At 39.5% G+C, this 13,061-nt stretch overlaps 1 protein-coding gene and 1 long non-coding RNA gene across 3 annotated transcripts in view; one reads left to right on the top strand and one right to left on the bottom strand.

Annotated features, from left to right (window-relative positions):
- The window catches only part of PKP2 (plakophilin 2), an 88,007-nt gene extending 82,916 nt beyond the window's left edge, over positions 1–5,091 (top strand). For both annotated transcript variants that reach the window (XM_036019178.1, XM_028533025.2), the window contains exons 12-13: positions 1,154–1,241; positions 1,495–5,091. In XM_036019178.1, the coding sequence (XP_035875071.1) occupies positions 1,154–1,241; positions 1,495–1,563 (157 nt within the window). In that variant the 3' untranslated portion in view covers positions 1,564–5,091. The remainder of the gene's footprint in view (positions 1–1,153; positions 1,242–1,494) is intronic.
- LOC118499105 lies at positions 1,223–7,283 on the bottom strand. Its single transcript, XR_004901621.1, has 3 exons — positions 5,552–7,283; positions 3,987–4,058; positions 1,223–1,285 (listed from the first exon to the last, which is right to left on the bottom strand). It is a non-coding gene; the product is annotated as an uncharacterized LOC118499105 (long non-coding RNA).
- Positions 7,284–13,061: the final 5,778 nt, after the last annotated feature.

Raw genomic sequence — 13,061 nt, forward strand, 5'->3', positions numbered from 1 at the left:
TTAAATAGTCTCTTGGCTATGAGCAAGCTACTCTGAGAAGTCCGTGAAGTAACTAAAAAAATCTGTTGGGAGCTGAGTCTTCTCACCCTGTCCGCCAGGTTGATGTGGAAAAGAAAGACTTACAACTGATGCCTGAGCACAGCCAGCATGCACTTCTTCATATAGCTTTGCATCCTCTGCTCTTGGCTGCATGTTTACAAACTCCGGTGAGGAGAAACAAAAGATATGTTTCTGTGTTAAAACAAAAAATTTCAGCCACGTGCTAGTCAGGTCACAGAAGAGAAGGAGATCAAAGAAAGCATTTTCTCCTCAGCCATAAACAGAAAATTTAGGACAAATTTAAAAGCAGAACATCAAAAACTAAATACAATGTCAAATTTAATGGTAACTAGGATTTAAAACAGAAGCACATTTTACATTTGCTTTATATAAAAGCAAAGACATTTTGAAACTATAATAATTTAATAGATGCTCCAGCAAGAATTTTATTAACTTGAAAAAATTGCGTTATTCTTACCATGATAGAGTCACTCAGTCTCAGAGAGCAACGTATATTTTCAGTCATTCTTTCCTGTATATATACCTACACATTATAAACATACAAATATATTCTATACATGACAATATAAATATACAAATATATGTTGTATTCTGCGAATAAATTCAAGGATTTGTAACATGTCTAGGGATATATTCCTTATAAATACCTAAAATTTGCTGTATAAACTATTTGTTAGCACTGTGTTAGTGGTTTTAAAAGAAGTTTTATCCTCCCCTGAGGACATTCTTTCAGTGCTTTTAGAGACAGAGAGAGGGAGACAGAGAAACATTGACTGCCTCCCATACACACACACAGCAGGGCTTGTACGTGCCCAGACCAGGGACCAAACCTGCAACCTTGGGTTATGGGACAATTCTCCAGCCAACTGAGCCACACTGGCCAGGACTAAAAGATTTTTTTTAAATAATTTTGAAAAAGTGGTCCCCAGCTTCTGAATCTTACCATGTAATTCTCCTGTCATTGTGAGTAGCCCAACTTAGCCGATGGCTACTGCGCAACAGCAATTAAAGAAGGTTCACAGAACAACGAGAGACCGCCTCCAGAAGCCTCACACATTCCCACTCATCTCGGAACGCCCTTTTCTTCTTTCAGCTATGGCTCCAACAAAGCAAGTAAAGCGGCTTCTGTTCTCTTATATTCTCTGTGGACGCACACGGAGCTCCATAATGCCTACAAGAAGGTAAGAGCGCTAAAAAGGCATGAGGGGAGGGGGGTAGAAAGGGACTAAATGGTAATGGAAAGAAAAAATACAATAAAAATTAAATTTAAAAAATATTTTTAAAAGATTTAAAAAATATAAAGCCTGTGTCATAGTTAACAGAATTAGATCCTAATGGCCTGCTTCACTCACCCTGGTGAGAAATCACTAACAACTGCATTTTTGCGTGTGAAACTGTTGTTACTGTTCACATTTTTGTTTGCTTATTCCGAAGGCTCAGTTTAAGAAGACAGATTTCGTCAACAGCCGGACTTCCAAAGCCTACCACTCTGTTAAAGACTGAGGCAAGTGAGGCAGTGCTCTCAGAAATACCAACCTCGCCATTCTCAGCCACAAAAAAACCCCAAAGGAAAACACCTATTTTTCTACTTCCCAGTTCAAGAAACCTCAAGAACAGTATGTCCTGTTTTTATCCTTTTCTATTTCCATGGTCCCCCGAATCCAGACAACAAATAATCAGAATATGATTTCTTGGGGCTTCCAGAAGATTTTCACAAGTTTGCCACCAGAAGATCCTGGCAGCAGGCTGTCTACTGCCCACACACAGTGGTCTTTGTGATCCGGGCTCGCAGTGCACGGCCTCCTGGAACTGAAATGGGACTTCCTGTGGAATGGACATTAATGGACTAAATAAGGAAAGAAGCTATTATAATATTACAGTTTTTTAAAAGTTTAATATACATTTGTATTTTCTGGTTCCCATGTTTTGTCCCTCGTATGCACATTGCATCACCGCTGAGGTGTGAGCATATGGTTCTGCAGTGTTGAAACAGAATGGAAATGAGACATATTCCCTAAGTTACCCAGGAGCAAATTTAATGACAAAACTGTTTGTTTGGTTTTTTACTTTGTGCTTGTTTTTATCCTCTTGAAATTTTTCTCTAATTTTAAATGAACTTACGTTTAGATCACAGAACATGCCTGAGTGTAAGAAAAAGAATTGAAAGATAGCGATAGTAGCAGATTTAAAATCTTTCCACAAAGAAGGCAACAATGGCTATGAAATGTAATGTTTCCCCTAACTACTGAGTTAATGAGGTTTTTGCCCAAGGAAATACTTTACCTATACTAACAGCATTAAATGCAAATCTCTTCTGAACAGTGGCATTCAGTGTCATCTGATTCCTGGGTCTTTTCAGCCACGCACTGGGCTGCTGAAAGAATGGACTCTATATTTAGCTACCGATGGAACCAGGGCCTCTCACACAGCTGGGCCAGCCCAGGGCTCCCAAAGCACCATGCGTTTTAGTGGGTTACGTTATCAACCAGCCCAACTTTGCCTCGCATTTAAAAAATAGCACAGAAGTATCATGCGACCTTCGTCCAGCTGTTATTTTAAGCCCAGGAAACTCAGCAGAAGAAACACGAAGAAGTTGCTTTGAGAAGAAATGTGTCTTGGCCACCCAGAAGAGATAGGAGACGTACTAATGTTACTCCTCTCAACTACAGTTCTGTTATACTTTGCTTCTTAAAAAAAAAATTGACAGTGTTTGTTAAAAGAAAATACAATAAGAAGGAAAAAATTCTTCATTGTGGCAGAAAAGTGTAGTAGAGAATAAACTTCCATTTTCAATTTGAATGTAAGTCTTTATTATACATTTAGAACTTGAATTTTTTTTTCAATTTTAGCTGCTCAATGAAGAAGACTGAAGTCACTAACCTAGTTTAAATTGAACTTATTTAGATACCAATTTTTAAAATACTAAAGAGAGAAATTCTCCTTTTCCAGAATTTTGACAAGAAGCATTTGGAATATCTTTCTTCCTCCAGATAATTGATATATGTTTAAGAAGTTTCTGTATTTTTCAAGGCACTAGTGGAGGCGTCAATAAAGTTCAATATAAAATGAGGCAAAAATAATGCCTGCATTGGTGTCTGTATCTAATTTGTGTATCTTCGTGTATATGGTTTGATTGACATGACATTTGAGGATTTGACCTTAGAAACTGTAACTTTAATTGCTGAGAGTTTAATACTTGCTGTTTATATTTCTCCCCTAATTAAAGTCCTAAATTCTTTACCTAGAAACACTTCCTATAAGAAAGATGGAAATAGCTAGTGACTAAAACGTGTAGTAGTGGAAGAACATACAAATGAGTTAGCTATTGTTAGATTTTAGTAAATGGAGTGAGTCTGTGACCACAGAAGACAGACCGTGTTTGATCCCAATGTTTTGTTTTGTTGCCCTGTTTACAAAAACCTCACCACTTTCCTGTGTTTGAACATTTCTGAGGGAGGTCCTTGTGTGACTGATGGTCAGTTTTGGTCACAGGACACACACAAAGTTCTCCTGTTTCCCATGTGACCCAGACCATGCCCACATCATCCAAGGAATTGACAGCGGAGCTGGGCCTTTGCATATATACCTGTGCTAAGAGTTCCACAGGGCTGCTGCCTTATCAGGAATCCTTAGTGTTCTTCTGGAATACCTGATATTGCTGCCCTGGATTTCTGTAACTGGAAACATCTGTTTATACCTGATGGAAACAACTAAAGGATTAGCTGACAAAATAGAGAGGGAATTAATTAACATGTCAAATTGGAAAATCAACAGCTCGAGTAGATAAGCCACTTTAAAGCCAATGCAATCACACTCTGAAGATGCAATCCCTGAGAAGAAAAGGGAAATGGGAAATATATGTTTATTTTATGTGCACTACAGTTACAAATGAAATTTCCTTTAAATAACATATGTAATGAACTTACTGCATTGGAATGAGGAGGACTTCAGTATATGTTTACTTTGAGCAAAATTGCAGAAGCCTCAAGTCACAGAATCTGAGGATTAAGAAGGAATTTAGAGGTCATCTGGTTAAATCCGCCTTAGAGTATCTTCTTGCATCAGAGGACTCAGTTCTTATTAAAGTGACAGAGAAGAAAAATATGCAATCATTCATTCAACTAATGCCCAACACGACCCTGGAACTGGCCCATCTTAAGACTCAGTAACTGTTGCATTAACACGTTCATTCTGGGAAGGAAAATATAAAAAAGGAAGCAAACTTTTAAAAATAAAATTCTGTTTTAGGTTTAACATTTTAGTTTATACTGATGCTGACCATTTCATCTCTTATGAAATTCATCTTTTTAAAGACCATAAGATGACATGCTCTCTCTTTTTATGATTTATTAAAGCTCTCAAAATGCCCCTCATTGGCCCTCAAAGAGCTGTTGAAAATATGAGCAGAAGGGAAGGCATCCTGAAAGCCCTAGTTTGGGAGACACAGTTAGAGAATCAAGCGATGTTGAGCCTGAAGAATGGTGCCGTGTTACCTGCCTTTAAAGGCTGACAGAGTAGAGGGCAGACCAGGGTCAACAGGCAGAGACCTGTGGGACTAGCTCAACAAGAGTGGACATAATGGGCATGGCTGACAGCATCTTCATGAAGTACGTGTATATATTTTTTATATTTTACATGTGAAATAACCTAACAGGTGAAGGTTAAGTCACATTCCAAAGTCTCATAGCTGGAAAGCAGAGGGGCTATATGAAGAGGGGCGGGGGGTGACAAGGTTCTGTGGGAACCAGGAATGACAGCCTTGTGTCTCCATACTGAGGAAATGTGGGATCTCTTTGGCTTGTCTCCCTCTGGAGAGTTCAGAGGGCAGTCTGAAAATGTTGAAGAGGACCGATTCTACAACCAGCCACCCCAGCTCAAATTGTGACTTCTCCACTTACTGGCTGGGGTAAGTTTCCCACCCTCTCTGAGCCACAGCTGTCTTTATCTGTTACATGTAAATGAAAGCTGTTACTTCATTGGGTTGTTTGGAGGATTAGCTGTTTTTATAATTATAAAGCACTTAAAACAGTACCTGACAGTATGTCCTCAATAAATGTGAACTAAATATTGTGGAGTTCCCTGGTTGGGGGGAGGGGTGTCTTTGCTTTTATTTTTTGGTCCATCTTTTTTGAATTTCGCCTTTTCATTTGGTTCAGTTAAAAGTCCCAACCTTCCCCTCACCTACCCATTTTACACATACACTTGACCCATGCCTCAGAAGGCCAGGCAGAAATGAGGAAAACAGATACAGCCCAGAGAAGTGATTTTGAATGTCTACCTCAGAACACAAGTCCTTATGTGAAAAGAAATACCCCATACTTAAATTTGAGAAGGGCCAAGTTACACAAAGATTGAAAAGATCTTGATTGCTAGATTCCTCAGTGTCCTTAATAGGCAGTGTGCATTGTGAAGTCTCCAGGAAAGGATAGAGCAGAATGCTGCATGTCACACATCTTTTAGAGCCACAAACAAGAGGACAAAATCTGTTTACCTGGTTCACAGTCTACTCCAGTTCATCTAGCTATAGCCAGAGTTAGTCATGAAGAGTCTTAGGAAAATCAGAACATCAGTGATTCCAATGGATTGAGGACTAGCTCCTGAATGTTCCGCTCCGTCCCCACCTGGAGTGCCGCTAATCTGCAGACAGGACGATGACTGAAAGGTAGTCATTAGCCCAGAGAAGCAGGTTGAGGCACCAGCAGACATCCTTGCATCCGGCTGATCAGACCTCATAAATCTCAACATCAAGACGCAGTTAAATCTCTAAGAAGCCTGGTTTTCACCTGTATGCTGCTAACACACAACGCATCTGGCAAGGGATGAGAAACAAGTTCAAACTGTTGCGGATTTTCTCACAGCTATAATAGGATCTTCTTCCCAGAAACGACTAATCCCTTGCGTGTTTGTTTTAGGAAGAGGAGGGGGAGGGGTTCCATTTTTAATTATACCTTTCACCATACCTGAATGGAAAACTTTCTGCTGGAGCTAAAAGCCAGTGAGAGGCGCCGTTATGAGTAATTGCTCATAGATCTTAGTGAAACTGGCTTCATTGTGACAGACTCACAGTTTACTGAAAACTTTGCTTCACCTGGGAAATGAAGTCATCAACTTTACGGTGAAGGTTAAGGAGCTCCAGACACATAAGGATCTTCTGGAGTATGTCGCTCCTCTGAAACAACAAATAGGGTGAGAAGCACAGAATCAAGAAGATAATCTTCATTTTTAGCCAGGAGTTGTCAGAATTGATAATTGTGCATGAAAATTCTAACATTTAGAAAGTTGATCAAAAATTTTTCTCAGGAATGTGTTTCTTTTACCCCTTGCTCTAATTGGATTTTTTCTCAGTTCCTAATTTTAAAAAAAAAGTAATCTGTTCTGTGCTATTGCAGAAGTAGCATTTTATAAGAATCAATATGTATGAACATATTAAGTAGTATGCCATTTCATGTTCTATATCTCCTGCTTAAGCTTATCACATAGGGTGCTTTATTTGCATTTGAATATCAAAAAAAAGTTCAATTCAAAATGGCTTAAGAAATAAATGCTTTTATTTATTAATAAAGCGAAGACATGAAGGTCTTCTTGTAACAGGAAGACCAGGTCTAGGCACAGGCTTGCGTATTGCATCAACTCATTAAAGTCCTCTAGAGCCCAGATTCCTTCCCAGTTTCTGCTCTGCCATTCTCGACCTGCTACCTTCTGGGTCCTGGTTGATTTTTTTCACCTTGACAAAATGGTAGCAGCAGCTCCAAATGCCCCATCTTTATGGAGCCACTTCCACAGGCCAGAGAGTAACGTTCTTTCCTTGGATCTGTTTTATAATAAGGAAAGAGCTCTTTCCCAGAAGCCTCCATCTGACATCTCTCATTTTAGATTGCCTGGAATGACATCACTCGTCCACCCCTAAAGTCTGCTCCTAGTGTGAAAAGTGAAACCAGTGTGTCTTAAAACCAGTCACATTGCACTCAGGGTCCGGCCTACCTCCCGAGCCTAGTTGAGGGTGAACACGCAAACCGTCAGGGTCTTACTGAGCGAGGAAATGGGGCTGCGGGGTAGCCACCCAACCCCCTATGCACGCCCTGTGTAGGGACGCTCAGAGAAGGAAGAATTCAACGTTTTTAGCAAACTGAATTCCTCTGGCCTGGAAGATAACAGTGTTCTCTCACAGGGTGGAGGTGGAAGGAGCCGCTGTCCTGCCACTGTCGCACCCAGGCAGAGCCCGTGGAAGTGTGCGGGCCAAGAGCGATGGGAGGGCAGGGAGCTGCAGCCGCAGCGGTACTTGTGATTCCGAGGAGAGCACTAATAAAAGACGGTATAAAGCTGGTATACTTACCTGAACAATAAGGATGGAATAAAGTCATTTCAGAAGCCCCTGTACCTTTTTCATTCTCTCCTTGATATCTGCCACTTTTCACCTTTAACTACTAGTTATGGAATCCAGGTTACACCATCATTGACCAAAATGTCTTGGAAGAAAGTTGACCTGAGCCTCGGGTGTTTGGGAAAACTTTCCCTCTCCTCGATGAGACATCAATGTAGCTGAGTAGGCAGAACCTGGGCTTGGATTCTGACTTTTTTTTTTTATTTTCAGGAATCAGTCCTCACAGTTTTAAGGGTTAGGAAGAAAGGTGCCCTCTTTCTTTAAAAAATAATTTAAGACATTTTTCAGTTGACATACACTGTTCTGTTAGTTTCAGGTATACAACAGTGATTACATACAATTTAAGAAGTGATCACCTCAGTACGTCCAGCACCCATCTGACACTACACGGTGGTTACAATATGAATGACTGTGTTCTCTATGCTGTACTTTACATCTGGTGACTATTTTGTAAATACAAATTTGTACTTCTTAATCCCTTCACATTTTTCACCCTGTCCTCCAACTCCCTCCGACCTGGCAACCATCTGTTTGTTCTCTGTACCTGTGAGTTTTGTTTCTGTTTTGTTTGTTCATTTATCCTGTTTTTTAGATTCCATATATAAGTGAAATCACATAGTATTTGTCTTTCTCTGACTTAATTTATTTAGATAATACTTTCTAGGTCCATCCATGTTGTCACAAACAGCAAGATTTCATTCTTTTTTATTAGTAATATTCCATTGTATATGTGTACATCTTCTTCATCCATTTTTCTCTTGATGGACACTTAGGTTGCTTCTTATCTTGGCTACTGTACATAATATTGCAATGAACACCAGGTGTATGTCCTTTCAAATTAATGTTTTAGATTTCTTCAGGTAAATACCCAGATGTAGGATTGCTGAGTCATACAGTCATTCTATTTTTAACTTTTCCAGGAACTTCCATACCCTTTTCCATAGTGACTACACCAATTTACAATCCCACCAGCAGTGCCCGAGGCCTCCTTTCCTCCACATCCCCGCCAACTTGCTATTTGTTGATGGTAACCATTCTGACAGGTGTGAGGTGATATCTCATTGTGATTTTGATTTGCATTTCCCGAATGATTAGTGATGTTAAGCATCTTTTCATATGTCTGCCGGCCATTTGTATGTCCATTTTGGAGAAATAATCTGTTCAGGTCCTCTACCAATTTCTTAATTGGATATTTGGTGGGGTGGGGGTTGTGTGTGTTAAGTTGTATTATGAGTTCCTTATATTTACAAAATATATCTGTTCCTTATCAGATGTATCACCGGCAAATATCTTCTCCCATCCAATAGGTTGTCTTCTCTTTTTGTTGATAGTTTCCTTTGTGGTGCAAAAACTCTTCAGTTTGATATGGTGCCATCTTATATCTGTTACTGTTTTAGTTTCCCTTGCCTGAGGAGACAGATCCAAAAAAATTTTACTTCCTGTGATGTCAGAGAGTTTACTGCCTATGTTTTCTTCTAGGACATTTATGGTTTCAGGCCTTACATTTAAGTCTAATGTACTTTAAATTTATTCTTCTATATGGTGTAAGAAAGTAAGTGATCCACTTTCATTCATTTGCATGTATCTGTCCAGTTTTCCCCTTTGTTTAAGAAACTGTCTTTATTCCATTGCCTCCTTTGTCATATATTAATTGACCATAAAGATTTGGGGTTCTTTCTGGGCTCACTATTCTGTTCCATTGATTTATGTGTCCGTTTTTATGCCAGTGCCATGGTGTTTTGATTACTATAGGCTTGTGGTATAGTTTGATATCAGGTAGCATGATATCTCCAACTTTGTTCTTATTTCTCAAGAGTGCTTTGGCTATTCAGGGTCTTTTGTGATTCCATATACATTTCTGGATTGTTTGTTCTGATTCAGTGAAAAACACCATTGGTATTTGATAGGGATTGCATTGAATCTGTAGGTCTTGGGGGGGGGGGTAATATGGACATTTTAACAATGTTAATGCCTTGAGAGTGGCATATCCTTTATTTGTATCATTTCAATTTTTTTTCTTCAATGTCTTAATAGATTTCACACTGCAGGTCTTTTACCTCCTTGTTTAAATTTATTCCTAGATGTTTTATTCTTTTTGATACAGTTGTAAATGGGTTTGTTTTCTTAATTTCTCTTTCTGATAGCTCCTTATTGGTTTATAAAATGCAGCCAATTTCTGAATATATCCTCCTACCTTAATGAATTCATTTATTCTAATAGTTTCTTTGTGGATTCTTTATGGTTCTCTTTATACAGTACCATGATATGTGCAAATAAAGACAGTTTTACTTCTTTCTTTTCAACTTAGATGCCTTCTACTTTTTTTTTCTGATTGCTGAAGCTAGGACTTCTAATACTCTGTTTAACAAAAGTGATGAAAGTGGAATCCTGGGGACTTCCGGCAAGATGGAGGAATAGGTGGATGCACCGTACCTCTTTGCACAACCAAGAATAGAAAAACAATAATTTACAGGCATAATTTCACTCAGAACTGTCAGAGAATTTATCTGAATGGAAGTTGGACAGCCAAGAAGTTGAAGTAGACCCGTACATCCAGACTGGTAGGGGACAACGAGCCGGGCGGGCGCGGGGCTGGCGCGGGTTGGCGGCGCGCGGAGGTTGGGGGAAATTTGGCACAAAATCGGTGCGACAGCCATCTGGGGCGGAAGAACGCAGCAGTGATCCCTGAGTATGCAAGCTGCGGCTGGGGGAACCAGTGGGGCAGTGATTGTGGACCAGGGCAGAGCTCTCGGCCCAGGATCCCAAGCAAGGAAGTGTCTGAGTCCAGGAGAACGGAACTGCTGCCATCATTCCCTCTCGTCCCCACGCCCACCCCCACATGTAACGTCACAATATAGCAACTGGGGTGCCTAGCCCCGGTGAACGCCCAAGGCTCCGCCCCCCCCACCATAACAAGAACGACCAGACCGGAAAAGGAAATAATAATAATAATAATAGGAGAGACAGGGAAAGACATAAGACGTGTTTCCAGCAGAACAGGTCAGTCCCCCAGGACTCATCCTTTTGAGCGACCAAGAAATAGCCAATCTATCAGATGCACAGTTCAAAACACTGGTGATCACAAAGCTCACGGAATTGGTTGACTTCGGGCGCAATTTAGATGAAAGGATGCAGGTTACCATAAAAGAGATGCAGGAAGATACGCGGAGGAGAGCCAATAGTGAAAGGAAGGAATCTGAGTCTCAAAACAATACAGTGGACCAGAAGGAAGATAGAATCAACCAAGCAGGAAAGCATGATGAAATAAGAATTCAAAAAATCGAGGAAAAGCTTAAGACCATCGAGGACACCTTTAAACATTCCAACATCCAAATTATAGGGGTACCAGAAGGGGAGGAGCAACAAGTGGAAAAGTTATTTGAACAAATAATAAAGGAGAACTTCCCCAGTCTGGCAAAGAGAACAGTCTTCCAAGAAATCCAAGAAGCTCAGAGAGCCCCAAAGAAGTTGGACCCAAGAAGAAACACACCAAGGCACATCATAATTACATTGGCCAAGGTAAAAATGAAGGAGAGAATCCTAGAAGCAGCAAGAGATAAGGGGACAGTCACCTACAAAGGAGTTCCCATCAGACTGTCAGCTGATTTCTCAAAAGAGACCTTACAGGCAAGAAGGGGCTGGAAAGAAATATTCCAAGTCATGAAAGACAAGGACCTACATCCCAGATTGCTCTATCCAGCAAAGCTCTCATTTAGAATGGAAGGGAAGATAAAGTGCTTTTCAGATAAGGTCAAATTAAAGGAGTTCATCATCACCAAGCCCTTATTTTATGAAATGCTAAAGGGACTTATCTAAGAAAAGAAGATAAAGAAAAGACATGTATAGTAAAAGGACAACAAACTCACAATTATTAACAACCACACCTAAAGCAAAACCAAAAGAAACTAAGTAAACAACTAGAACAGGAACAGAACCACAGAAATGGAGGGCACATGGAGGGCTAGCAGTAGGGGGGTGGAAGGAGGAGAGAGGGGGAAAAGGTATAGAGAATAAGTAGCATAGAATGTAGGTTGAAAATAGATAGGGGGAGGGCAAGAATAGTACGGGAAATGTAGAAGCTAAAGAACTCACAAGTATGACACATGGACATAAACTAAAGGGGGGGAACGTGGGTGGGAGAGGAGGTACAGGGTGGAGGGGAGTGAAGGGGGAAATGGGACAACTGTAATAGCATAATCAATAAAATACATTAAAAAAAAGAAAGTGGAATCCTTATCTGTTACTGATCTTAAAAAAAGAGCTTCCAGCTTTTCACCATTGTGTGTGATGTTAGCTTGGTTTTGCTGTATATGGTCTTTATTATGTTGAAATAGATTCCCTCTACTCCCACTTTGCTGAAAGTTTGTATCATGAATGGGTGATGAATTTTCTCAAGTGCTTTTTCTGCATCTATCAATATGATATTATGATTTTTATCTTCAGTGTATTTGTGTGGCATATCATGTTAATTGATTTATAGGTATTAAACAAGATTTGCATCCTGGGAATAAACTCCAGTTGATCATAGTGTATGGTCGTTTTCATGTATTGCTGAATTTGCTTTGCTAATATTTGGTTGAGAATTTTTGTGTCTGTGTTCATCAGGAATATGCCCTTTAGTTTTCTTTTTTTATAGTGTCTTTGTCTAGCTTTGGTATCAGAGTAATGCTGGCTTTGTATATGAGTTTGGGAGCTTGCCTCTTATTCAGTTTTGTAGAATAGTTTGAAAAAGATAAGTATTAATTTCTTTGAATGTTCGATAAAATTTGACTCTGAAGCCATCTGGTATCAGGCATACATTTGTTGGGAGTTTTTTAATTAGTGATTCAGTTTTGTTAGTAGTTATCAGTGTGTCCCAATTTTCTGTTTGTTTTTTTTTTCCTGATTCAGCCTTGGGAGATTTTATGTTTCTAGAAATTTACCCATTTCTTCCAGGTTATCCAATTTGTTAGCATATAATTGTTCATAGTATTTCCTTTTTGTTTTAAAGATTTTAGTTATTTTTATTTTTTCAAAGAGGGGATGGGAAAGAGAAAGAGAGGAAGAGATACATCAATGTGTGGTTGCCTCTCAGGCGCCCCCTGCTGGGGACCTGGCCCGAAACCCAGGCATGTGCCCTGACTGGGAATTGAATTGTCAACCCTTTGGTTCTCAGACCTGTGCTCAATCCACTGAGCCACACCAGAGAGCTCAATTGTTCATAGTATTTCCTGATAGTCCTTTGTATATCTGTAGTGTCACTTGTCACTTCTCTTTCATACCTTGTTTTATTTACTTGGGTTTTCTATTTTTTTTATGAGTCTGGCTAAACATTTATAAATTTTGTTTATCTTTTCCCTTTATATCCATTAATATTTGCTGTATCTAGTTAGATCTTTATGAGTTGTATCCTCGTGTTGGATTGATGCCTTTATCATTATGAAATGTCCTTCTTTGTCTTTTGTTACAGCCCTTGTTTTAAATTCCATTTTGCCTGATATAAATATGGCACCCCAGCATTTTTTTTATTTCCATTTGTATGAAATACTTTCTTCCATCCCCTTATTTTCAGTCTGTGTGTGTTTTTCGATGTGAAATAGGTCTCTTGTAAGCAGCTTATGTACAGGTCTTGTTTTTTAAT

The sequence above is a fragment of the Phyllostomus discolor genome, chromosome 2 (assembly GCF_004126475.2).
Source record: "Phyllostomus discolor isolate MPI-MPIP mPhyDis1 chromosome 2, mPhyDis1.pri.v3, whole genome shotgun sequence".
NCBI lineage: Eukaryota > Metazoa > Chordata > Mammalia > Chiroptera > Phyllostomidae > Phyllostomus > Phyllostomus discolor.